Source organism: Pyrus communis, chromosome 10, assembly GCF_041283825.1.
Source record: "Pyrus communis isolate YQ-2024b chromosome 10, ASM4128382v1, whole genome shotgun sequence".
NCBI classification, from domain to species: Eukaryota; Viridiplantae; Streptophyta; class Magnoliopsida; order Rosales; family Rosaceae; genus Pyrus; species Pyrus communis.
This window is the reverse complement of record NC_142574.1, coordinates 29,012,190-29,038,017: the sequence shown is the minus strand read 5'-3', so window position 1 is coordinate 29,038,017 and position 25,828 is coordinate 29,012,190. Positions and strand designations below refer to the sequence as shown.

Genomic DNA, 25,828 nt, shown 5'->3' with positions numbered 1-25,828 from the left:
AATTTGTTTTAAAAAAAAAAAAAAAAAAAAAAAAAATCAAAAAAAAAAAAAATCAAAAAAAATAAAAAAAAATCAAAAAAAAAATCAAAAAAAAAAAAAAAAAAAAAAAAGGAAGAAAAATTCTTTCTTTATTCTTATAGGTCTTTATATGGCGGAAGAGAATTCTTATTCGTTTGGAGATTCCCAGATACCTTCCTCCTCAACCGTGTCTGAGGTGGATGTCAATCCAAATCAAAGATTAAGCTCGGTCTTGTTAAATGAGTTTAATTACTTACCTTGGTCGAGAGCAGTGAGTCTTGCCCTAGGTGGAAGGTCCAAGCTAGGATTCATAAATGGAAGCATCGAAGTTCCTGATGTTTCTTCACCAACTTATGAAATCTGGCTTTGCAAGGATCAGCTAGTTATGTCATGGCTCCTAAATTCCATGGAACGTAAACTAGCTGAAATATTCAGTTATTCTGAATCATCATTCAAACTATGGCAGACAGTCAAGGAAATGTATGGCAGCCAGAACAATGCTGCACGTGTGTTTCAATTGAAGAAGAACATTTCCAACATACAACAAGAAGGAAAGCCCTTTGTTCAACTTCTAGGCAGCATGAAGAGCATGTGGAATGAGCTGGAAATGTATCGGCCTCACACAACTGAGGCGTCTTTACTACTGAAAAGGGCAGAAGAAGACAAGATATTCCAACTCTTGTCAAGTCTTGATCTAGGATACGAAGACCTACGAAGCCACATACTCATGAACCCCGAACTACCTTCCTTCACCAGCGTATGTGCAACAATCCAACGTGAAGAAGTACGAAGGAAAGTCATGAACACTGGCACAAAGACCAGTGTAACTGAAGCAAGGGCTTATCTAGCCAACGAAAGAAAATACAAAGTGAAGAATCCACACTTAAAGTGCCAACACTGCAACTATACTGGTCACGTTAAGGAGACATGCTGGATTTTACATCCAGAATTAAAGCCAGAGTTCATGAAGGATAACAAGGGCTCACAAAGACTGAACCGTGCACCACATAGAGCCAACAATGCAACTACCTCAACCTCTCATAAGTCTGATGCACTCAAGAGCTTCACTGCAAATCCAGCTGCACTCATAAATGAGTTTGCAGTGTATCTTCAAAGCAAGAAAGAAAGGATTAAGAGTGACCAAACGGTCGGCTTTGAAGATGGAAGTTCAATGGCTTTGCTAGGCAAGTTTGCTGGATTTCTGACAGAAACACAACACATGGCCCAAGATGACATGCAAGGTATCATGACTGCTTTTAAAACTGCTCTTAATGTAAATATGATGCATGATTTGTGGATTGTTGATTCGGGTGCCACAGATCATATGACCAACCATGTTTCTAAGTTTCACAAGTTTGAAAAATTTTCAAAACCGTCTCAAGTCTCAACTGCCAATGGTGAGAGTTCTAAGGTTTTAGGGAAGGGAAATATCAACTTAATATCGGACAAAATTGAGTCAGTAGCCTTATTTGTTCCTTCTTTTCCATTTCAACTTCTATCTGTGGGAAAAATCACAAATACCTTAAATTGTTTGGCCATTTTCTCTCCTCACAATGTCATTTTTCAGGATTGCCTCACCAAGAAGACGATTGGTGAAGGGTTTTACCTTGATGGCCTTTATTACATATCAAAAAACAGTCCCAGAGGATTTCAAGCCAAGTCCAGTCCATCCCAAGATAGTCAATTGTGGCATCAACGTTTAGCTCATCCTTCCCAACCTGTTTTGTCTTCCTTGTTTCCAAACTTAGGTAATGATTTAATTTCGTGTGAAACATGTCATTTGTCTAAAGCCACCAAATTGTCTTTTACCTCATCCTTATCTAAGACTAGTAAAGTTTTCGAACTAGTTCACTCAGATGTATGGGGACCAACGTTTGAATCTTTTGATGGTTATAAGTATTATGTAACTTTTGTTGATGATTTCTCTAGAGCCACATGGTTGTACCTTTTAAAGTCTAAGAGTGAAGTGATTGAAGTTTTTAAGGATTTTCACAATCTCGTTAAGAACCATTTTTCCTCTCAAATTCAAACCTTAAGATCTGACAATGGCACCGAATATATGTCCCATATTATGTCATTATATTTGAGCAATCATGGTATCATGCATCAAACAAGTTGTGTCGGCACACCTCAACAAAATGGTGTAGCTGAAAGGAAAAATCGTGACATTCTGGAAAAAACGAGAGCATTAATGTTACAAATGAACGTACCAAAGAGATTTTGGTCACAAGGAGTCATGGCGGCTGTGTACATCATCAATAGACTACCTAGTCGAGTCTTGGGGTTTAAATCTCCACTTGAAGTCATGAAAGGAAGAAAAATCGACCTTTCCCATCTTAGAGTCTTTGGATGTGTCTGTTTTGTTCATATACAGTCACACCATCGAGATAAGTTGGACCCTAGAGCTCTCAAATGTATTTTTCTTGGTTATTCATCAACACAAAAAGGATATAAGTGCTATGATCCTCAACTAAGAAAAATAATTGTATCTAAAGATGTACGATTCCATGAAGCTAACCCTTTTTTCAGCAAATCACATGAAGCCACAAGTCAGGGGGAGTGCATCTTAGACCTAATTCCTCTACCAAGAATCTGTACTTCTACACCTCCCATTGAAGTCAATAATGAAGGTACTCATCCTGATAATTCTGTGCATGATGATGACTCGGTGCATGATGATGACAACGGCAACATAGAAAATTCTCAAGGAGTGGTTGGAAATTTGAATGAGGATGAGACAAACCTCCTAGTACCTCGACGCAATCCTCGGCGTGATAGACAACCTCCCACAAGGTTTCAAGATTTTGTCACATATAAACCGAGGCATCCAATTTCAAATTACGTGTCGTATCAAAAGGTAACTCCATCTCATGCTACCTTTCTTAACAACATTTCAAGTCACAGTGAGCCTCAAAACTTTTATGAGGCTAATAATCAAGTTGTGTGGAAAGAAGCAATGAGAGAAGAACTCAAAGCACTAGACCAACACAAAACCTGGAGCATCACCAAACTTCCACAAGGAAAAAAGGCAGTGGGCTGTAAGTGGATCTATAAGATCAAGTTTAATTCTGATGGTTCGATTGAGAGGCATAAAGCCAGGCTGGTGGCTCGAGGATTCACTCAAACATTTGAGGTGGATTACAAGGAAACATTTGCTCCTGTTGCAAAAATGAACTCAGTAAGGGTTCTATTGTCTGTTGCCGTCAATAAAGGTTGGTCTATGTATCAAATGGACGTGAAGAACGCCTTTCTACATGGTGATCTTGAAGAAGAAGTCTATATGAGATTGCCACCAGGACACCCTCAAAGCCAAGAGCCTAATTTGGTGTGTAAGTTACATAAGTCAATTTATGGACTGAAGCAATCACCACGTGCTTGGTATGCAAAACTAAGTACCGTTCTTCATAGCATTGGGTTCAAAAGGAGTAATGCAGATTCATCATTATTTGTTCGCACAAGAGCTGCAAGCAAATTAGTTGTGTTGATATATGTGGATGACTTAATAATTACAGGTGACAATGCTGCTGAAATCACCACACTCAAACAATCACTTCAACAACAATTTGCGGTTAAAGATCTTGGGGTGTTGAAGTATTTTCTTGGAATCGAAATGGCATCTTCTTACAAAGGACTATTTCTTAATCAACGAAAGTACATCATGGACCTACTTAAAGATGCAAATATGAGTGATGCCAAGCCTGCACTTACCCCTCTTGATAGCAAGCTCAAGCTTGACTTGGGAGGCACGCCACTCTCGGATATCAGCTTATATCAGAGGCTTGTCGGCAAGCTGATCTACCTAACGATCACCAGACCAGACATCTCACATTCAGTAAGTATTGCCAGTCAGTTCATGCACTCTCCCACCATCGAGCATCTGAACCTTGTCAAAAGAATCTTACGTTACTTAAAAGGGTCTGTTGGTCGTGGCATCCTCATGGCAAAGAATGACAACACTCAAATCATGGGGTACTGTGATGCTGATTGGGCAGGAAACGCAATCGATCGCAAGTCCACCACTGGTTATTGTACCTTTGTTGGTGGAAACTTGGTCACGTGGAAGAGCAAGAAACAAACTGTCATCGCAAGATCAAGTGCCGAAGCTGAATATCGTGCAATGGCCTCAACCGCGTGTGAGCTGATATGGCTAAAAGGACTTTTATGTGACTTAGGTGTGTTCACAGCTCAACCAATGACCTTATTCTGTGACAACCAGGCTGCCATGCACATAGCATCAAACCCCGTCTTTCACGAGAGGACGAAGCATATTGAAGTCGACTGTCATTATGTCCGTGAACAAGTACAGTCGCAGGTGATTCAGACACATTATGTAAAAAGCCTCGATCAGCTGGCTGATATATTCACCAAACCTCTGGCTTCTCATCAGTTTCAAAGACTCCTCTCCAAGCTTGGATCCATCAACCTACTGGATCCAGCTTGAGGGGGAGTATTGGAAGAAAAAGGCAAGGAACGTGCACATACAGGCAAGCTCAGTAAAGAACGTGCACAGACAGCACAGCAAGGAACGTGCAAGTGCATGTGTGCTGTCAGATTACAAGTGTGTAGGGTGTAAAGCTTTCAGTGTAGGGTGTAAAGCTTTCAGCTTTCTTTGTATTGTATAAGTATGCCTTCCATAAGGCTTTCTAAGATATGAAATACATTACAATTTGAATCAGAAAAATACGTGCACATACAGGCAAGCTCAGCAAAGAACGTGCACAGACAGCACAGCAAGGAACGTGCAAGTGCATGTGTGCTGTCAGATTACAAGTGTGTAGGGTGTAAAGCTTTCAATGTAGGGTGTAAAGCTTTCAGCTTTGCTTTCAGCTTTCTTTGTATTGTATAAGTATGCCTTCCATAAGGCTTTCTAAGATATGAAATACATTACAATTTGAATCAGAAAAATTCAATAGTTTCCTCTTGGACAATCTGGACATGTCTTGGGAATCTTACTCAAGAAGGTCGGCTTATACCAAGGAGGTATTTGTCGATTTTTCTTCAAATTTATAAGGAGTGGTATGAATTTTAGTTTTGTCAATTATCCCTTGAATTTTAAAATTGACAAATTTCCACTTGAATTTTATTTTCTAATTACAAAAGGTAATTTTATACCTAATTTTAAAGGGCATTATGGGCATCACAAATGGTTGTTACACAACTTCCACTAAGTCCCCAGTGGCGAAGCTACATAGGGAGGTGGCCACCTCTCTGCTCACTAGAAAACAAGTCCAGGAATGAGTCTTAAGCCCCTTTGCTTCGGCCGGAAACTGGAAAAGACGATGGCTCTTCTCGTTCTCTATGCTGCTGCGCAGCTCCCCTGGGCGCAAGGTTTGATTTTTTCTGATTATACCTAGGCAAAAAATGACATTAATTTGGGCTTCGGAAAATTAAAATTAAATGAAACGGTGCGTTCTTTTCAAAGGCATACCAAACGATTGAGACAGCGGTGGGTGAAGAGTCCAAAGGCAGACAACACACAGAACGCTCCACCATGAAAGTAAATCAAGATGGGGAGCTTCTAGGTTTTGTTTTGATGGATGTATAGGAGGTAAAGGCGAGTCAAGATGTTGGGATTGTCTGAGATGGTGATGTCTTTAGAGGAGACACCAATTTTACGGATCTTGATTAGGAGATGGGGGCACACATGACTCTAATTCCATGGGTCGCCGTTTAATTGTGTCATCATCATGGATTTTGAGGAAAGGTTGGCTTTTAGAGGTGAATTCAAAGAGAAGATGGACAGATTATGAAGATGTGTGAAACAAGAGGGAGTGAATGTACCAATTAATACATTGAGCATTTTGCATTAACTCATTGAAAAACAAGTAAAGAGAGATTGCATGTTTGACACTTGATTACCATGCAGTATCATCAAACAAATTAGCCGCTAGGTGTCTTCATCTAGCACTCACACCCATCACATTTTTTATTTTTTTTTCCTTTGGATTTGTATCACAAATAGTGACGTTTGACTAAGTTATTTTTTGTGTTTTTTGTTATGAATTGTCAAACACCATTGCACTACAAAATGAGAGATTAATAATCGAATGATAGTTTGGTTGTTTATATTGAAAGAGATGTTTTGTATTTTTTTTTTATAATGAGTTTCGTATGAGACGTTTTCATGATATAAAAATGATGAAACATTGAAGACAACAATCATAACTTGTTTGTATTAATAACTTATGAACGATATTAATATTGTCTACTATTAAAAGGATTTGGTTGTTTACATTATTTTAAAAAAAAAATTACCCTTTTATATTTCACCCCTCCCCTCAATAATTCCTGATTTCACCACTAGTCCCCAAGTCCATCTGTGTCAAGTTCCTATAAATACAAACCTCAGTTTCCATTAGGCGCCACTCATCCATTTTCTAAAATTCATATCATCATCTCCTCTTTAGTACCAGAGAGAGAGATCACTGCATCCTTGTAGCTAGCTATGGTAAATTTAACAAATTAATGAGCACATTTGATCTTAATTATATTTCTTTCGAATTCGATCTTGTTATTTATATTCTCTTTGATTTATTAACCTGCAGGAAAAACTTGAGCTTGTTGAAGGGAAGGTTGATTGGAAGGGAAGGTCAGCTGTGAAATATAAACATGGAGGAATGAAAACTGCTGTGCTCATACTAGGTACTCTTTAGTACACATATCCTATACATAATAACTTTCTTTTTCTTCTAAGAAAACCATATTCCAAACTGGTCTAATGTACGATAAGAAGAATTCTGGCGTGAGAGGGGGGACACCCTGTCCTAACTAACTAGCATAATCTACATATGCTTACATGATCACCATAAATGCATAATATCTAATCCTTGACTAATTTACCATTTTGAGTGTTGTTTTTACATGTTGCAGGTACATTGGCTTTTGAGAGCATGGCAAGTCTTGCCCTGGCTGTGAACTTGGTTACCTACTTCAATGAGGTCATGCACTTTGAGCTAGCAGATGCAGCTAACGAACTCACCAACTACATGGGAACTGGCTTTATTCTGTCCATTCTCATGGCCATCCTTGCAGACACCTTCTTTGGCAGATTCAAAATTCTTCTTATTTCCGGGTGCTTCGAGTTTGTGGTATGCACAAAATACTCAAATTACTCACATAAATCCCAGAAAATGCACAAATATAACGAGTTATGAACCATTAATGAAATAGAACCGGATGGATGCTAAATAGACAATAAAATAGCTCTAAATTGTGTTGGATACAACTTATTGTTTGTTCAATGACCCTCGGTTCTATTTTTCAATTCAAAGTTTGTAAACAGTTCTATTTGTGTATAATTTACAATTCAACAGTTTTCTTTTTTATGCATATACGTGTTGTAAATTTTCATTTCAGGGACTAGCACTAATGACTGTGCAAGCTCACTTCCCTAAACTCAGGCCACCAGTCTGCAATGTCTTTGATCCAACTGCTAAATGTGAGAAAGTTGAAGGTGGAAATGCCGCCCTTCTTTTTATTGCTCTCTACACGATGGCGGCCTCCGCTGCCGGGCTGAAGGCCACGTTGCCATCACACGGTGCCGATCAATTTGACGAATCAGACCCGAGAGAGACAGGGCAGATGTCTAGCTTCTTCAACTTTCTGTTGCTATCTGTGTGCTTGGGTGGTGTAGTCAGTGTAACCCTAATTGTGTGGGTTCAAGACAATAAAGGATGGGATTGGGGATTTGGGCTCTGCACCATCGCCATGTTCTTGGGCGTGGTTATCTTTCTTGCAGGATTTCCGGCGTATCGGATTCAAGTTATCAGAGGAACTAGTGCCATAGTTGAAATTGTACAGGTTTGTTTCTTTTGTCAACTCTATAAACACTGGTTCCAAGTCTGTCTTTCTTTTCTCCGTTTTTTTTTTTTTTTTTTTTTTGGCTTCATACAAGCGAATACTAAGGTGGGGGAAATCAAAAACAAAATTTGGGTGTAAAAACCTTACTAAGTCACTACGTATATTTTTCTTTTTCCTTTTGGTGTTTATAATTAGTAAGGCCGGTAAAAGGAAGATTCTTAATGATTGCTTCCAAATATACTTTGTTAAGATCAAACGTTAATCACAACTAGCTGACTTGTTGCTCATGTCCGTTTCAGGTGTATGTTGCAGCCATCCGTAACAGAAATCTTAGCCTTCCAGAAGACCCCGCAGAATTGTATGAGATTAGCAAAGACAAGGAAGCTTCTCTTGAACAAGAATTCCTACCTCACAGACCCATTTTCAGGTACCTTTTAAATTTTTACCAAAACATAAGATCTTCACCCTTTAAAGGACACCAATTGTGAAGCTTCAATTTCACTACTAACTTCCAGATATCTTATATGTTATGTTATCGGTTGAACTGGATTAGGACCGAGCATTCAGTCAAATTTAAACCTAATCTACAATTCTCATTCAGTCTCACAATAAAACATGCCAACTTGTTTGGTAACACATAATTGAATTTCTATTCCCGTCATAAGAAAACTTCTTGTTATTAGTTCCTTGCCTAACACATAATTAAATTTCTATTCAGGTTTTTGGACAAAGCATCCATCCAAAGAGGGGAAGTTGATGAACAACAGCCTCCAAACCCATGGAAACTTTGCAGAGTCACACAAGTGGAAAATGCAAAAATCCTCCTAGGCTTGGTCCCAATATTTTGCTGCACAATTATAATGACTCTATGCCTGGCACAGCTCCAAACCTTCTCAATCCAACAAGCTCTCACCATGGACACGAGCATCACCAAACATTTCAAAATCCCACCAGCCTCACTCCCCATCATCCCCCTGGCCTTCCTCATCATCATAATTCCTGTCTACGACCGTGTCTTTGTCCCCATTGCAAGTAAGTTCACCGGTATACCCTCTGGCATAACGCACTTGCAGCGCATAGGGGTAGGGTTAGTTCTCTCATGTGTTTCCATGGGTGTGGCTGGAATCATGGAAGTTAAAAGAAAAGATGTGGCAAGAGAGCACAACATGCTGTTGGCAAGGCCGGTCCTGCAGCCATTGCCAATCAGCACATTCTGGCTGTCTTTTCAGTACTTCATTTTTGGAATCGCCGACATGTTCACTTACGTGGGGCTTCTTGAGTTTTTCTACTCGGAGGCTCCCAAAGGGTTGAAATCAATTTCAACTTGCTTTTTGTGGAGCTCCATGGCACTAGGGTATTTCTTCAGCACCATTTTGGTTAAGATTGTGAACAATGCAACAAAGGGTAACACAAAAAGTGGAGGCTGGTTGGCTGGGAACAACATTAACTTGAATCATTTGAATCTTTTCTATTGGTTGCTTTCATTGATGAGCTTGATCAACTTCTTCATCTATGTGTTTGTCACAAAGAGGTACAAGTATAGGCCTGGGAGCCCCATGCTAGTTTCAAAGAAGAACAAGAAGGAAATTGGGGTTAACGAGTTCTGAGAGGATTCAAAAAAAAGGAAAAAAAAAAAAAGAAAGAATAGAAGCTATTATATACATGTGATTTAATGTAACGTGTGAAAATCAGATAATACATCTTCAATCAGAAATGCTAAGGAGACTCTCAAGATTGAAAAAAATTACACAAGGTACATTATGTTGCATCTGATTTGAATGGGAGGGAAATCAATGGTCATAATTAATCTAAGGTAAAAATTGAAAAAAAGAAAAAAAAGAAAAAAAAAGGGAATTCTTTTATTATTCCATTAATACCCAACCATCTTCTTCATTCCCAACACCACATCATACCACAACTCAAAATCTATTTTTACTACAATCTCCTATTTTTGTTTTTTCACTCTTCATATTTTTTAACAAAAAAAAAAAGAGTGAAAAGGCAAATTGAGTGTTGGGTGTGTGTTTCTCAAGACCCAATCATGGGAAATGAGATGACGGAAAAAAAAAATGGAAGATATGCACACTTTGTCGATAATTCATACACAATTCGACGATGCAAAAGATTAAAAAATTCATGTGCGAATAGTCCTTACCTATCTAGAGTTGCACAAAGACAAATATTATTTCTAGTGAATGATGAAGACATTTTACGTACCCTTACTTGCATCTATCCTCCTAAAACGAATAGAATTGCTCTTGTATCGCAGGCCAGGCCGAAAGAGGTAACGGACCCATTAAATGTACCTGTATCGTAGCCATTTGTACATTCGTGCCCTTTTAGATCAAAGAGCACATATAACGTTTGTGACTTTCCATGGGTATCCTTAAAGCATTTTCACTCCTAACAAATGTGCTAGCTCAAAGTCTATTTTTTAGACCAACATCCCCTTCCTAAAAACCCAATCCACCCCACCCAATAGGCTGGCCCAAAGTAGAGGCTAGCTTTAAGCCCAGCACATAATGGACTGAGCAAGAGGTCGGCCTACATGACGCCAGGCTGACGTCAGCCATGTGATTTTTTTTTTTTTTTTTTTTGCTGTTGGTGTGTGGGATACACAAGTGTATGGGCGTGCATTCTAGCATTAAAAAAAATGTTAGAATCTTACCGTGGGCCACCTGTCCACTTTTGGGCTGTTGGATTTAATTCTTTTTTAAATCCAACGGTCCAGATTAATTAACTTAATAAAAAATTATAAAAATTGTTTAAAATACAAAAAAAAATTAAAAGAATTATATATATATATATATATATATATATATATATATATATATATATAAATACCTAACCATCTTTCACAAAAATTGTACTTTCGAAAAATGACACATGACGTGAAAATATTGGTTAAAAATTCTATCCGAAATTAAAAATAAAATTATTTTTTATTATTTTATAAAAAAAATTAATAATATTTTAATACAAATTGACTAGACTCTTGCTCAGCTTATTTTTTAGAAATATAAATACATTTGGTTAATTACTGTTCATTAGAATTAATTACAATTTATTTAAATGAATTAAACGTACTTTGAGCCAATTCATTTTTTAGAGGTAGAATTGCTCTTATAGTGCCATTTTTAATACGACCCACGCTTGTTTAAGGTCAGCCTAGCACGACTCAACCCGAAGACAACCTATCCTTCATCAGACCGGACCGGACCGGACAAACCGAATCAAAATTCTGACCAAACACAAGTACCAAACGAACTGTACAGATGTCAGTGTTGCTCCACTGTTTAAGCTCACCTCAATATATTTAGAAGCCACCAAAGCAACCTAAGTACTTAGAAGCCACTTATTTGAAAAAATTGCAAAACTCAATGAAATAAAAGAGAATGACTTATCGGATATTACAATTATCATTTAATTAATTAATTTTTCTTAATTATTAGTTTATTAAATAATAAACTAAATTTAAAATTTTGATTAATTCAAATGATGTAGCTGTCCACATTAAATTTCATCTAAAATGATATGAAAATATGATACAAAAACATGGTACGAATATGATTAGTCTGATCTTCAACATTTGGCAGCCTCAACTCACAAGCCTCAGCCACCTCACTCCTCCCCATGCAACATGCAGTTCCACGTGGAAGCCTCCCAAAACACCCATGTACGTTCCCATCCACTTATTTATTCCTCCTCCCTCTGAACTCTGGTTGTTTAGCAGTTATAACCAGAGATACACACAGACTAGACTGTATATTTGAGATCAGAAGCAAGACACAACGTCGTTTTGAGATGGCTTCAAGTGACAAGACACCGACTCCGAACCCCGCCTCCAGGCCGGGAGATCAGCCAACGCCTCCGGGGAAGCCGATGACGATGGGACAGCACGTCCTGGACAAGGGCGCCGAGATGATGCAGTCCCTCAAGCCGGTGAACCAGATGAGCCAGCACGTGTGCACTTTTGCGCTCTACAGCCACGACATGACTCGTCAGATCGAGACCCACCACTACATCAGTCGCCTCAACCAGGACTTCCTCCAGTGCGCCGTCTACGACTCCGACGACTCCCACGGCCGCCTAATCGGTAAGATTAATTGACAAGTAACAATCCAATTAAAACCAAGCCAATTCGTTTTTGGGTTTCTTCTTTTCTATTTTTGGTCGATTAGGGTTAACTAAGGCTTAATTTGCAATTTTGTCATGTTTGTGCAGGTGTAGAATATATTGTGTCTGATAAGATATTTGAGTCGCTGCCTCCGGATGAACAAAAGCTTTGGCATTCACATGCTTACGAGATCAAAGCCGGCCTCTGGGTCAATCCTCGGATCCCCGAGATGATTGGCCAACCTGAGCTCCAGAATTTGGCCAAAACTTACGGCAAATTCTGGTGCACATGGCAAGTTGACCGAGGTAAGTCACAAGATAACGCCGCTTGGCACATGCGCTCAAAACTTAGGGCACTTGCGTTCATAAGAGCTGGAGAAAGAATAATTTTTTGTATAGAAAGAATAGTTACTTTGATTAGGTACATGTTTTTTTCTTCTAAAAATTAAATTAGTTACTTTGATTTATTATTGATGAAATTGTGGGTTGTTACAATTAGGTGATCGACTTCCACTGGGAGCACCGGCCCTTATGATGTCACCTCAACCGGTGAATTTAGGCATGGTGAAGCCGGAGCTGTTGGAAACGAGGGATGCCAAATACAACATATCAACGGATGCCTTGAAGACATCGAGGGTGGAGATTGCGGAGCCAGAGTGGATCAATCCGCAGGCGGACTACTGGAAGCTGCATGGCAAGGGTTTTGCGGTGGACGTTAAGCAAACCGAAATGAAGAAAATCACACCCTTTCCATAGACGAGCATGCATGGTTTTAGCATACATAACTAGAAGAATACCGCCATGAATAAAAGAACAAAATGTGTGTATGCTGCCTGGCTTTTGTATGTACAAACTGTGGATCTGGATCTGTGGTTTGGCTCTTTTGGGTTGTGTGTAGCCTGTACTGTTCTTATCTATACATTGAAGTTCCTGTGCATTAATATTTTCGGCCTCTACACTCTTCGATCATGTAGCCTCTAATAATTGTTGCAGGTAAAATAAAAGTAGGGTAAAACTACAGTATGTCTAAGTTTTGACTTTAAAGTGATTTTTCAAATACCATAAGGTTTCATTTTTCTCACTTGCATCATAAGGTTTGGTAATTGTATCGGTTTATATCTTTGTCTATTTGAACATCTAATTTTTCATCAAATTGATGAGGCTTCAGTCAATTTGGTACAAATATAGCTCACATGTCAACATGTCGCCAGTTTAATTAAGATTCAAATATTTTGTTAGACAAAATGCATAAGTTAGTTCAGTTTTTAAAACCGCAAGATGTAATGTGAAAAAAATTCAAACTTCATGACTCAATTTGAAAATCACGCCAGACTTATTTCTCACATAATTTTCACCATTCCATACTATCTTCATTTTATTTCAATTCTTCACATTCTATTCTCTTACCTCTTCCAATAATCTTTTTCAATTTTTTCAATAATTTTCAAATGACCACATCTACAATGAAAGGTAGGGCTTGGACCTGAAAAGAAGATGAAGCTCTTTGCAAGGCTTATAAATGGGTATCGGAAGATAGTGTAAAAGAGAGTTCTCAAATAAGTGAAGGTGTTTGGACTCGTACGTCCAAAAAGTACTATGAGTTCTACAAAGACACCACTCCACAGAATTCCCGAAACGACGAGAGTTGTTCTTCAAGATGTAAAAAAAATCTTCATCCAAGTTTGATAAATGGCATCAAGCAGAGTTAAAGACCAGAAGTTGACATGAAAACGGAGCCAATTACTACGACGAGGTAAGTGTTTTCATAAGTTATTTTAAATATTTAATTATATTACGTTTAATTTCATAAATTAATTTCCCTTAATTTTTGTAATTATATCTATAGGTACGCCAAGCGGAGGAATTGTATATGGAGGACAACTCGAAACCCTTTAGTCATCACGGTTGTTGGGAACTTTGTAAAGGGTGGGTGTTATTTGAAGATCCATCTCAAGAAAGATTTGGTCCTACGTCGGTGTTCGGAAATGTTTCCTCAAATGCAGTTGGGGATGAACATGGATCTCCTACCATTCAAGAAACAAGGGTAGAAAATCCGTTTCCAGGTGAAGCTTCCATATGTAGGGCTACGGGACGAAACAAGGCCCGAAAATTGAAGGAAAAGAGCAAGGCAAATGATGATTACGCATTTCAAAAGGAAATGGCGTCCTCATTGCGATTAATGGTGGAGCAAAATACATTTGCCGCAGAAGAAAGCAATTGTAGGCACGAAGAACGGGCAAAACAAATACAAGAAGAGAGAGATGGATGATAGGAACATGCGAAGGAACACTTCAGATTACACTCCAATGAGTAAGACATACTTTGATGGGAAAAAAAGGGAAATTATATGGCCAACGGAAGTTGTTTAAATCCGACTATTCTCCTACAATGGCAAATGAAGATGATGATTATAGTCTTTAAATTGAAGATGTTGTAGTCTTTAATATTTGAGTTGTAGTTTTAAAATTTAAGTTGTGTTTTTAAATTTGAGTTGTTGTAGTCTTTAAATTTAAGTTGTAGTTTTTAAAATAAAGTAGTTGAATCTTTAAATTGAAGTTGTTGTAGTTTTTAATATGTCCAAAAACCTTATGTAATAAGGGAGTTTAATTTAAGTAATCATATTAATTCAACTAAAATAATAAATTATGTTTGACCTATGATCCTTTGGTCCTCTCGGTTAGAGATGATTTTTTGTCACATGGCTATGTTTGGCATATAGCCATATGGCCCCCTCAGTTGGAGATAGTATGAAATATGGTCTGACACTGTTCATTAAAATATAATTTCTTGGATGGCTATAAGGTTAAGGGGAGCCCTCTAGCCCTCCTTCAGTTGGAGATGACCTTACCTCCTCTTAAGTTTTTGATACGACTTCGTCATACGATCTGTCACTAATATGTAATGATAGATAAACCAATTGTTTAGACTAAATTTATAAATCATATAATGTTTCGCCAATAGAAAATAAACATGTTAATCAACACTTCTAATAATCTAATTATCAACAATCATATGGTTTACAGAATTTAATTAAAAGTTGGTCTCCCTAGTATTACCCTTGCACTAAAGGGTAGGAAAAATAAGTTGGCTACGAACTCGCCATTCACGAAATTTAAAATTAAAACCTCACTTACAAGTGAAGATAAATACTATTAGTATTAACAGATACTAAGTGGGGAAATAGATCCTCTCCTGATCTCTTCTACCAAGGCCACCGGATCAAGTGATCCAGGCCTTTGAAATTTCATCCAACGGCCAAAAATTATTATAGCCCTTAAGAATTCAAAACAGGTGAGTCGTAGGATGAAATTTCAAAGGCCCAAATCACTTAATCCGGCAATCTTGATGGAAGAGATCCGGAGAGGATCTCTTTCCACTAAGTGGATACCCCTCAAAGTCTTTCTTTATATTTTTTTAATCCAATGTTTATCAAAACGCTTTACTCTAAACCATTATTAATCCAAGCAATCAACACCGAAAAAAAATGAAATGAAAAATAAATAAAAATCATAACAAGTGTTTTCTCTCTTCCTCTTCATCCACTCCAGCATTCCTCAGTTTCCATGGCAAACCCACAAACGACATCTACTGCAGCGGAAGTAAAGAACGTCCACGCGGTGGTGGCCCTCCCGCCGGATGGCGTGACCCCAAGACTGAAGAAGCTGATGCAGGGCCTCCGTGCCGAGTTCGGTGGTCCCCAGTTCGAGACCCACATCACCGTGGTGAGGCCCATCAGCCTGACCCTGGAAGACGCCCTCACGAAGTTGCGATCGGCTTCTGAGGGTTTCAAGGCCTACGACACCAAAGTTGATCACGTGGCCACAGGCACTTTCTTTTACCAATGTGTTCCCCCTCATAAATCCGACCCCTCAGATATTTATTTATTTAACTTTTCCAATTTCTTCCCTTTTTCTGGGTTTAATGGAAATTTAATACGAGTTAATAAAATTTGTTTCTGGGATTTTATTTTCTCAGGTGGTGGAAGCTAGTGCTCACTGCTCTGGGCATTTCGGTTTCAAAAGCTCAACTCGTAAGTTCTAATGCACTAATTTATTTTTCTTGTAAAAAAAAAATACACAGATTTATTTTAATATTTGTTAATTTGGATTGAGATTTGAGAGCAAGTGAGAGAGGAGGAGAAAATAGATGTGGGTTCCTGCTAATTTTTCTTTTTCTGTTAATTAAAGTTGCCAAAGATTAAGTTTGAAATCTTTATGCTTTTGATCAATAGTTGGTGTTCTCTTTCAATTGGCAAGACAACGATTGAAAGCATAAATGTGGCTACTTAGTATTAGTATTATCTGTGAAAACTAAAAATAAAATGGTTATCAAACATTTACGTTGTCAGAAGAAGATAGTTGGCATCTCTCGAAAAGGTTACATTTTTGTAAGTATTAGCCAAAATAGTTGAGTTTGACATAACTATCTTCAGTTTGGTCCCTGAGATTTGAATTCGAGATCCTTGAGTTCGTCCGAAATCCATCATTTTGGTCTTTTCGTACCAAAATTGAGGATTTTTTTTTTCTTTTTTTGAAACGCAAATGATTGACGTTGGACAAACTTGATGATATTTTTGTGATTTTAAAGATTTTTAACATGAGGATCAAAACGATTGATGTTGGACAAACTCAGAAATAGTTCTATCGATTTTAAATCATGCCAATCTCATAGACTATTTTAGCTAAAATGCCTTACTTTTATCAACCAAAAGTATTGTTCTTGGTTTCCTGGATGGTATTCTATTTGGCCTGCAGCTTATATGCCACATTTGAGCATCCCTTACGGTGATCTGACCGACGAAGAGAAGAAGAAGGCGCAACAAAAAGCAAACACTCTCGATGAGAGCATTGCCAGCCTGAGCTTCCCCGTTACTCGCCTTGCATTACACAAAATCAACGGCGATCACGAAGAGAAGATTGCTGAGTGCACCCTCGAATCGAACTAGTTCTCTTACTGCTGCTTATATATGAGTTAACTTTGCAATCAGATTCTGCTTCAGTGTCCCTGTCATGTCTCGATCTTTTTCTCTTTTTCTTGGGCAAAAATTCTCTTGCGCTGGGGCATTTTTGCCAGCTTGTGTTTGTTCCTTAAGTAGATGCTTAGGGTTGGTGACCATTAATCCACTGTGATTTTAATACGTTCCCTGCTGTTTTTGTGTTTTTATTTTTATTTTTTATGAGGGTGGATATTGCGGAGCCAGAGTGGTCAATCCGCAGGCAGACTACTGGAAGCTGCATGGCAAGGGTTTTGCGGTGGACATATGAAGAAAATCACACCCCTGCCTTAAACGAGCATGCATGGTTCCGTGGACGAGTATGCATGGTTTTACGATAGATAATTAGAAGAGTACGTACATATATATGCACAGTATAATATAATTACTTTTATTTTTAATGACAACTTTCATTGAATTATAAAATGGATAACATCTAAAAAAAATTTGATTGAAATATCGTACTTTTCTTCAACAAAAAAAAATTCTCATTAAATTATTGAGTATTTTTAGTTAATTTGGTACAAATATGACTTACATGCCAATCCAAAACGAATTTTATCATATCATCATTTTAATAAAGATACAAATATTCGTTAGACAAAATGCATAAATTGATACAATTTTAAAACCTTAAATGTAATGTGAAGAGCTAAATCTCACTCCCCAATTTAAAAATCACTCAGCGTAAAGATACTACAACATTATTCCTGCTAGTATTAACAAACAATGCAACTTTTGTTAGTTTTCTCTTTTATTACGTGAGAAGATTTTGAACCTTGTTAATATATTCTGTCTAGTGGCTTTTTTCCTCTAAGTTTTTGATTCAGCGATATATTGTGTAGAAAATAAATTGATTATGAATTCGTCATCTACGAGATTTAAACTTAAAGTTTTTTTATTTACAAATAAAAAAGAATACCATTCAATCGAATAGTAAGTGACTAACTCCTCAAAGTTTAGATTAACCAAGACCGTTGATCTAAAGAGTCTTAAGTCTTTTTTTATATTTTTGGACAGAATCCAAAGTCTATCATAAAAACTTTATTCTAAACCATTATTCATGCCTCGAATATGTGACCAGATTATTCTATTTATTTTGCTAGAATGAGCAAATCAATACCCCAAAAAAACAAAAAAAAATCATCCCCAAAATCCTAGCAAGTGTTAGGCCATTGGGCTTCTCTCCTCCTCTTCATCCGCTCCTCAGTTTCCATGGCAGACCCACTAACCGCATCTACTGCAGCGGAAGTAAAGAACGTCTACTCGGTGTGGGCCCTCCCGCCGGATAACGTGGCCGCCAGGCTGAAGAAGGTGATGCAGGGCCTCCGTGCCGAGTTCGGTGGTCCACAGTTCGAGCCCCACATCACCGTGGTGGGGGCCATCAGCCTGACCCTGGACGACGCCCTCGCGAAGTTCCGATCGGCTTCTGAGGGCCTCAAGGCCTACGACGCCAAGGTTGATCGCGTGGCCACCGGCACCTTCTTTTACCAGTGTGTTTTCCTCCTCATAAATCCGACCCCTCAGGTATTTAACTTTTCCAATTTCTTCCCTTTTTCTGGGATTAATGGAAATTTAATACGAGTTATTAATAAAATTAGTTTCTGGGGTTTGATTTTCTCAGGTGGTGGAAGCTAGTGCTCACTGCTCTGGCCGTTTCGGTTTCAAAAGCTCAACCCGTAAGTTCTAATGCACTAATTTATTTTTATATTTGTTCATTTGGATTGGGAGCAAGTGAGAGAGGAGGCGAAGATAGATGTAAGTTCCTGCTGATTTTTCTTTTTCTGTTAATTAAACTTGCTAAAGATTAAGTTTGATATCTTTATGCTTTTAATCAATAGTTCGTGTTCTCTTTCAATTGGCGAGACAACGATTGATGCATAAATGTGGCTCTGTGAAAACTAAAAACGAAATAGTTATCAAATTTTCACTTGTTAGAAGAAGATAGTTTGCATCTTTCGCAAGCTACATTTTTGTAAGTATTAGCCCAAAATGGTCTCTGGTATTGTATTAGTCCAAAATGGTCTCTAATATTGATATAACTCTTCACTTTGATCGCTGAAGTTGTCATAACTCCTTATTTAACAGAGATTTTTCATAGAATGATCAAAATGATTGACGATGGACAAACTCAAAAGCTAGTTCTATCGATTTTAAATCTCAGGACCAAAGTGACGAGTCAATCTTGGGAACCAGGCTAAAAAGCCTTATTTTTATCAAACCAGAAGTATTGTTCTTGGTTTAGGATTGATGATTACTGGATGGTATTCTATTTGGCCTGCAGCATATATGCCGCATTTGAGCATCCTTTACGGAGATCTGACCGACGAAGAGAAGAAGAAGGCGCAAGAAAAAGCTAACACTCTTGACGAGAGCATTGCCGGCCTGAGCTTCCCCGTTACTCGCCTTGCATTGTACAAAACCGACACCGAAGATATAACTCTCGAGTCCTGGGAGAAGATTGCTGAGTGCACCCTCGAATCGAATTAGTTCTCTTACTGCGTGTTTATGATTAAGCTTGTAATCAGGTTCTGTTTCAGTGTCCCTGTCATCTCTTGATCAAGAACATTAACAAGTTGGAGGTTTTGTTGTAATGTCAATTGTCAAGGGCTCAAAACTGTCACAGAGGATGGGGCTTTTTAAGTAAACGCTTGGTTTGGTGATCACTAATCCACTGTGGTTTTAATATGTTCCATTTTTATGTGTTTTTCTTATGAGACTTTCAACTTGGATATGGGTTCCTGCTAATTTTTCTTTTTCTGTTAATTAAAGTTGCTAAAGATTAAGTTTGATATCTTTATGCTTTTGATCAATAGTTGGTGTTCTCCTTCAATTGGCTGAGACAACGATTGATGCATAAATGTGGCTACTCAATATTATCTGTGAAAACTAAAAACGAAATAGTTATCAAACTTTCACATTATTAAAAGAAGACGGTTTGCATGTTTCAAAAGATATATTTTTGTAAGTATTAGCCCAAATTGGTCTCTGATATTGTATTAGTCCAAAATGATCACTGTTATTAACATAACTCTTCACTTTAGTCGCAGAAGTTGTCATAACTTCTTATTTAACGGAGATTTTTTACAGAATGACCAAAATGATTGATGATGAACAAACTCAGAGGTTAGTTGTATCGATTTTAAATCTCAAGATCAAAGTGACGAGTCAATCTCGAGGACCAGGCTAAAAAGCCTTATTTTTATCAACCAAAAGTATTGTTCTTGGTTTAGGATTGATGATTCCTGGATGGTATTATGTTTGGCCTGCAGCTTATATGCCACATTTGAGCATCCTTTACGGTGATCTGACCGACGAAGAGAAGAAGAAGGTGCAAGAAAAAGCTAACACTCTCGACGAGAGCATTGCCGCCCTGAGCTTCCCCGTTACCCGCCTTGCGTTGTACAAAACCGACACCGAAGATATAACTCTCAAGTCCTGGGAGAAGATTGCAGAGTGCACCCTCGAATCGAATTAGTTCTCTTACTGCGTGCTTATGATTAAGCTTGTAATCAGGTTCTGTTTCAGTGTCCCTGTCATCTCTTGATCAAGAACATTAACAAGTTGGAGGTTTTGTTGTAATGTCAATTGTCAAAGGCTCAAAGCTGTCACAGAGGATGGGGCTTTTTAAGTAAACGCTTGGTTTGGTGATCACTAATCCACTATGGTTTTAATATGTTCCATTTTCATGTGTTTTTTTTATGAGACTTTCAACTTAGATCCCTCTCAAATTGAATGGTTGCGTTATACAACAGGTCACAAGACAAATTTATACTAGTCGGGGTCACAAGACGGGTTGGGGTGGGGGGTTGACGAAGTGTTTTATTTTTATTTTACATATATGAAGGGAGAAGGAAAAAGGGTAAAACTTTCAATATTTTTACAACGATCATGTTTTAATGAAGAAGGAAAATGAACTACCAAAAAATAAGGGTAAAATAGTAATTTTACATCTATTAAACGAATCTTCAAACCCGTGTTACTAGTGGATAAGTAATAACAAATTTTTCTTCAATAGGCTAGAAAAACGATTTGGTACATCAAATATAATAATAAAATATGTTAAAAATTTAAATACATCAAATATAATAACCTAATATTCCCTCATGATCTCCCCCGGAAAAAGGGAAAAAACCCTGGTATTCCCTTGCGGCACACTCGACAGTTCACACTGCAACCCCAACCCCAATGGTCCCATGGACAAGTTCGTTGGTGAGGCGCACCTAACACCCCAGCTCATTTTAAATAACCCTTCTTAACATGCACCGTCTTCGCCGTAACGTCGAAGTTTCCCTCCACGCGCTCGCCCCACGTGAAACCCACCACCAGCAAATAAAAACATGAAAGAAAAGCGTTAGAACTAAAAGCACTTTTCCTAAAAATCCGTCGCGTGTATAGCAAATTGCTGTACAGAAAGCACTTCTGCTGCTACCACAGAAAAGCACTTCTGCTGCTACTACAGCAAAGCAAAATTCCAGCTTGTCTGAGAAGCTGGCAATGGACTTGAAGGCGACGCCGTTGAGATTCCCACTGGGGAGGCAGTCGTCGCTGGCGCCGGAGGGTGGGCTGGAGGAGCGCGTGGGGGAGGGGCTGGAGGATGATCCGGAGGGGATCGATCCCGGAGTGAAGCTCATGTATTTGGCCAATGAAGCTGACTTGGATGGGATTAAGGAACTTCTGGATTCGGGAGTGGATGTGAATTTCAGGGACATCGACGATCGGACGGCTCTCCATGTCGCCGCGTGTCAGGGGCTCACCGACGTCGTTTCGCTGCTGCTTGACCGCGGAGCTGACGTTAACCCCAAAGACCGATGGGGGAGCACCGTAAGTGAAAATTTTATATAATTAAAAAAAAAAAAAAAAAAAAAACCCCGATTACCAATGTGAAATTGAAAATTGGAGAATTAGTGTGTGTTAATTAGTGATTTGTAATAATCTAACGTTGATTAAACAGCCTCTTGCAGATGCTATTTACTATAAGAACCACGATGTGATCAAGCTTCTGGATAAGCGTGGGGCAAAATCTCTGGTACCATTTTGATTAATTTAGCTGATTTGAACTTTTAATATTGGAAAATTAAACAAACCCAATTCAGCTCAATGTGTTTTATGATTTGGGTTTTGTTTTAATATTGTATATTATGCTTGTTTTATATTCTAATTTTTATGAATGTAACATTCAGATGGCTCCCATGCACGTTAACCATGCCAGGGAAGTCCCAGAGTACGAAATTGATCCCAAAGAACTGGACTTTACCAACAGTGTTGACATTACTAAGGTAAAATTTTTGTTTTTCGATAACTTGGGTATACGGATTTGCCATTTCTTGTTTCCCCTGTTATCCATTACCCATCTTGGAGTTGGAACCATCTTATCTTTGTATGAATTTGGGTGTTTCATAAGCATTTTTCGATTAGTTGTTTAATTGGATGTTGTGCCTCTTTTAGTATTGTTACTCAGTATTGTTACTCGCCTTATTTGGTTCTGTTCAACCGTACGTTGCTTCACAGGGAACATACTGTATCGCATCCTGGCGGGGAATACAGGTTGCTGTGAAAATGCTTGCGGAGGAAGTGCTTGTTGACGAGGATAAAGTGTGGGTTGATCGTAAACTATTCATGGTTTTTCCACTTCATTATTTCTAGCTTTATGGTCTTTTGAATTATAAATCAATTTGGTCTTTCTTCAGGAAGGCATTCAGGGATGAGCTTGCGTTGCTTCAAAGGATACGACATCCAAATGTAGTCCAATTTCTGGGTGCAGTGACACAAAGCAGTCCAATGATGATTGTAATAGAATATTTGCCTAAGGTAATTTCCCATTCCATTGGTCTTCTTAACATGGAATATTAATGCCATGGTTAATATAAGTTTCGGTTATTTCCTGAGTTCTTATTGTTCTGTATTTCGAAATAGTACCAAGAGTATATTTCATAATCTTTACTAGTAAAAGTTAAGGTTCCAATCTTATAGTGTGAAGTTGAATTTGTTACTGTTAGAATGCCATCCTCTTTTGCATATGTTAGTCCTCAAATTTGGTTTTAGGCTTCCATTGAAAATTGCAGAATCAATTAGGCATGACAGTGTTAGTGGCATAGTTGTGTGAATAATAGTACTCATAGAACTTTTTACTCTGTTCAGTTCGCATTCCTCCTCCGAGGTGCGCGGAGAGAAAAATTGGAGAGAACAGTCAAATTAGAGATTAAAACAAATGCAAATTTAGAGTTTTCTTTAGATCTTTATTTCTGTCTTTTTATTGCAGGGAGACCTTCGTGCATTTTTGAAAAGAAGAGGAGCGCTAAAACCAACCATAGCTGTAAAATTTGCACTTGATATTGCAAGGTGTGGTACTAGTTTGAATTGGCTTTGATTATCTTGTTCTGTATTTCCTTCACTAACAAATGAAGAGAGACTATATACTAAATGAATGCTCGATTATTAGAAGCTACAATGTTGAAAAGTTGGTTGCTTGATTTGTGTTGTGAAAACAAAATCATGTATTGTACTTCGATATTTCCTCACTACTTATCTTTTGATATCTTGCAGAGGAATGAGTTATTTGCATGAGAATAAGCCAGAACCAATAATTCATCGCGATCTTGAGCCTTCGTAAGTTTCTTGTTCTTCTTCAATGGCCTTCTCTTTTACTTGGCAAGAATTAAACCCGTGACAATCTAATCCCATTCCGCTGAGCACTTAAGTTATTTAAATGCCAAGTGCTCTCCCTCTCCCCCATGTCCTCATTTTGCTTGAAGCATATGCTCATATTATCATTGAAATTCCAAAGAGATGAATCATTGTTACCCATAATAGCATGGAAAATTTGGCGTTTTAACTTTATGTTGCTCACGAGTAAGATTACAGGAATATATTGCGGGATGATTCCAGGCACCTGAAAGTTGCGGATTTTGGAGTTAGCAAGTTGCTGACGACAGTTAAAGAGGATAGGCCTTTGATTTGTCAAGATACTTCATGTGAGTATTGTTTTTCTGGGAATACACCATTGTGGTTAATATGTTGCATAGATCCTAGCCAAAAAATGTTCATAGTTCATGTAGTTTCCTTGAAAAAAGATTTTATATTTTTGAGTTCGTACATAGTTTTCCTTTGCTTATATAGTTTTTGAGTGGAACGTGTTAATTGTCATTGACAGGTCGATACATAGCTCCTGAGGTTTTCAAGAATGAAGAATATGATACCAAAGTGGATGTATTCTCTTTTGCGCTAATTCTACAAGAGGTAAATATGATTCATTTTTAAATCTGGACCAACAGTGTTTATAAAGTTGTTTGTATGCCATCATAGGGCATACACCCTCATCTAAGTAAACGTTTATCTTTAGTAGTAAGTTCTTGTGGAAGAGCATAATATCAAATGCATCATGGATATACTAAGTTATTACTACCTGATTTGGTTTATTAGTGACTTTGTAAGAGCTGTATTGTAGATGATAGAAGGCTGCCCACCATTTGCTGCCAAGCAAGATAATGAAGTTCCGAAAGCATATGTTGCAAAAGAGCGCCCACCTTTTAGAGCTCCAGAAAAGCTTTATAGACATGGTCTGAGAGAGTAAGTGCTATATGGTTCTAAGAACAACCTTGTTCAACTTATCCTATAGTAATTTCAATTTCTGAGTTTCTTTCCTGGGAAACCTTGAATGCTTGTGGGATTTTGTCACGACTTTTGGTGTTTTCTCTTGGGAGTGCAACCAACTGCCGTTTATTTGTCAAATTCTTAGCCAGTGATTTTGGGATGCAAATCAGAATTCACTTTTCTTCAGAAGAACTTATATTTTAACCTGTGTGTATTAGGGTCATAAAAACTTAGCTAATTTTGTTAATGTGATGCCTGCTCACAGGTTGATTGAGGAGTGCTGGAACGAGAATCCAGCTAGAAGACCAGCATTTAGGCAAATAATATTGAGGCTGGAATCTATGTATAACACTCTTGGTCATAAAAGGCGTTGGAAGGTGACCTCTTTGCTATTGCTTTGTTAACTTACACGTCCCTGCATGACTAGTTACTTGCATAGCTGAATATTTCCTTCTCTCTTCGTCTCCCCCACCCCCCTCCATATAACATGTGCAGGTTAGACCGTTGAAATGCTTTCAAAACCTTGAAGCCATGATAAGGAAGGATAATTCTGGTCGAAGTGGCAGAAGTCGTTCATCACGTTCTACCAGCAGCATATAAATGGGAATTGTTTCTTCATTTGTCTTAACAGCCAGCCAACCGAAGTTACTCATTCCCTGCTTGGTGACAAAATTTATTTTTTTGTAACATTGCTTCCTAATTTTTTTTCACTCTCCCCTTGATATCCTGATATATATTCTGGGCTGAGACTGTGAAACATGTTTCGCATGAAACTACAGTTTGTTCGTGTGTCGTGACACCGGTAATACGGTCAACTTTGTGCTCATGCCGGGCTTTTGAATTTGTAAGATAGATAAAGGTTGCTTGTAACTTTGTAAGTAAACTTTGGATGTTGAATGATATTGTTTTGAATTTGATTTTGTCCAAGTTTTACTTTGTTTATGTTCAAGACATTGTGAACATGAATCAACGAATCAACTAATGGTTGTTACCATCCTTATTTCTTTACACTGATGGGAAATTTTTCTAGAATGTTTTTATATTCTTGCAACGTCAGGTTCTAAATTACTCTAATCTATAAGGAGAGAAAATCAAATTTTGATGCGACGAAGTGGGCATATTATCCTGGTCAACTCATCTTACTGAAAATATCTAGACTAAATACCTAATTTTGCATGGTGTGAAAGAGACGTTTGAGGGACGAGCCACATGCAGATTGGAGCTTTGTTCCCCGGATACCCCAACATAAGTTTGGTGCCTCTTTTGGCATTGCATGTATTGTGGTCACAAATTGGTTAGCTTATACAA

The 25,828-nt window shown here is 38.1% G+C and overlaps 5 protein-coding genes across 6 annotated transcripts; all 5 read left to right on the top strand.

Moving 5' to 3' along the window:
• Nucleotides 1–6,355: 6,355 nt before the first annotated feature.
• Nucleotides 6,356–9,533, top strand: LOC137728521 (protein NRT1/ PTR FAMILY 4.6-like). The gene is made up of 6 exons (XM_088678579.1): nucleotides 6,356–6,466; nucleotides 6,564–6,660; nucleotides 6,889–7,106; nucleotides 7,375–7,818; nucleotides 8,118–8,245; nucleotides 8,537–9,533. Exons 1-6 carry the CDS (start codon nucleotides 6,464–6,466, stop codon nucleotides 9,423–9,425), a joined length of 1,779 nt encoding a protein of 592 aa, XP_088534705.1. The 5' UTR covers nucleotides 6,356–6,463; the 3' UTR covers nucleotides 9,426–9,533.
• Nucleotides 9,534–11,552: 2,019 nt separating this feature from the next.
• LOC137727520 (oil body-associated protein 2B-like) lies at nucleotides 11,553–12,875 on the top strand. The gene is made up of 3 exons (XM_068466369.2): nucleotides 11,553–11,914; nucleotides 12,043–12,240; nucleotides 12,434–12,875. The coding sequence occupies exons 1-3, from the start codon at nucleotides 11,623–11,625 to the stop codon at nucleotides 12,688–12,690; spliced, it is 747 nt and encodes a 248-aa protein (XP_068322470.2). The 5' UTR covers nucleotides 11,553–11,622; the 3' UTR covers nucleotides 12,691–12,875.
• Nucleotides 12,876–15,434: 2,559 nt separating this feature from the next.
• On the top strand, nucleotides 15,435–17,242 carry LOC137727634 (cyclic phosphodiesterase-like). The gene is made up of 3 exons (XM_088678644.1): nucleotides 15,435–15,779; nucleotides 15,874–15,964; nucleotides 16,689–17,242. The coding sequence occupies exons 1-3, from the start codon at nucleotides 15,498–15,500 to the stop codon at nucleotides 16,877–16,879; spliced, it is 564 nt and encodes a 187-aa protein (XP_088534770.1). The 5' UTR covers nucleotides 15,435–15,497; the 3' UTR covers nucleotides 16,880–17,242.
• A 780-nt stretch (nucleotides 17,243–18,022) lies between these two features.
• Nucleotides 18,023–20,610, top strand: LOC137729350 (cyclic phosphodiesterase). Of its 2 annotated transcripts, none has more exons than XM_088677147.1 (3): nucleotides 18,023–18,454; nucleotides 18,552–18,606; nucleotides 20,200–20,610. In XM_088677147.1, the coding sequence occupies exons 1-3, from the start codon at nucleotides 18,143–18,145 to the stop codon at nucleotides 20,403–20,405; spliced, it is 573 nt and encodes a 190-aa protein (XP_088533273.1). In that variant the 5' UTR covers nucleotides 18,023–18,142; the 3' UTR covers nucleotides 20,406–20,610. The 2 variants fall into 2 exon arrangements, with proteins under 2 accessions (XP_088533273.1, XP_068324377.2); XM_068468276.2 differs by lacking the exon at nucleotides 20,200–20,610 and adding an exon at nucleotides 19,212–19,628.
• A 435-nt stretch (nucleotides 20,611–21,045) lies between these two features.
• LOC137728033 (serine/threonine-protein kinase 12) lies at nucleotides 21,046–25,447 on the top strand. The gene is made up of 12 exons (XM_068466908.2): nucleotides 21,046–21,751; nucleotides 21,882–21,956; nucleotides 22,111–22,206; nucleotides 22,439–22,524; nucleotides 22,618–22,738; nucleotides 23,190–23,269; nucleotides 23,474–23,536; nucleotides 23,792–23,901; nucleotides 24,081–24,166; nucleotides 24,375–24,496; nucleotides 24,786–24,897; nucleotides 25,016–25,447. The coding sequence occupies exons 1-12, from the start codon at nucleotides 21,425–21,427 to the stop codon at nucleotides 25,118–25,120; spliced, it is 1,383 nt and encodes a 460-aa protein (XP_068323009.2). The 5' UTR covers nucleotides 21,046–21,424; the 3' UTR covers nucleotides 25,121–25,447.
• The last annotated feature ends 381 nt before the right edge of the window (nucleotides 25,448–25,828 follow it).

Excerpts from the sequence above, each read along its gene's own strand:
- LOC137728521 (XM_088678579.1), top strand. Across the intron at positions 6,661-6,888 it reads AACTGCTGTGCTCATACTAG|GTACATTGGCTTTTGAGAGC; the intron begins GTACTCTTTAGT and ends TACATGTTGCAG. Across the intron at positions 7,107-7,374 it reads CCGGGTGCTTCGAGTTTGTG|GGACTAGCACTAATGACTGT; the intron begins GTATGCACAAAA and ends TTTTCATTTCAG.
- LOC137727520 (XM_068466369.2), top strand. The coding sequence starts at position 11,623 with ATGGCTTCAAGTGACAAGACACCGACTCCGAACCCCGCCTCCAGGCCG. Across the intron at positions 11,915-12,042 it reads CTCCCACGGCCGCCTAATCG|GTGTAGAATATATTGTGTCT; the intron begins GTAAGATTAATT and ends ATGTTTGTGCAG. Across the intron at positions 12,241-12,433 it reads CACATGGCAAGTTGACCGAG|GTGATCGACTTCCACTGGGA; the intron begins GTAAGTCACAAG and ends TGTTACAATTAG.
- LOC137727634 (XM_088678644.1), top strand. The coding sequence starts at position 15,498 with ATGGCAAACCCACAAACGACATCTACTGCAGCGGAAGTAAAGAACGTC. Across the intron at positions 15,780-15,873 it reads GCACTTTCTTTTACCAATGT|TTAATAAAATTTGTTTCTGG; the intron begins GTTCCCCCTCAT and ends ATTTAATACGAG. Across the intron at positions 15,965-16,688 it reads CGGTTTCAAAAGCTCAACTC|CTTATATGCCACATTTGAGC; the intron begins GTAAGTTCTAAT and ends TTTGGCCTGCAG.
- LOC137729350 (XM_088677147.1), top strand. The coding sequence starts at position 18,143 with ATGGCAGACCCACTAACCGCATCTACTGCAGCGGAAGTAAAGAACGTC. Across the intron at positions 18,455-18,551 it reads TCATAAATCCGACCCCTCAG|GTGGTGGAAGCTAGTGCTCA; the intron begins GTATTTAACTTT and ends TGATTTTCTCAG. Across the intron at positions 18,607-20,199 it reads CGGTTTCAAAAGCTCAACCC|CTTATATGCCACATTTGAGC; the intron begins GTAAGTTCTAAT and ends TTTGGCCTGCAG.
- LOC137728033 (XM_068466908.2), top strand. The coding sequence starts at position 21,425 with ATGGACTTGAAGGCGACGCCGTTGAGATTCCCACTGGGGAGGCAGTCG. Across the intron at positions 22,207-22,438 it reads ACAGTGTTGACATTACTAAG|GGAACATACTGTATCGCATC; the intron begins GTAAAATTTTTG and ends GTTGCTTCACAG. Across the intron at positions 23,902-24,080 it reads GATTTGTCAAGATACTTCAT|GTCGATACATAGCTCCTGAG; the intron begins GTGAGTATTGTT and ends TGTCATTGACAG.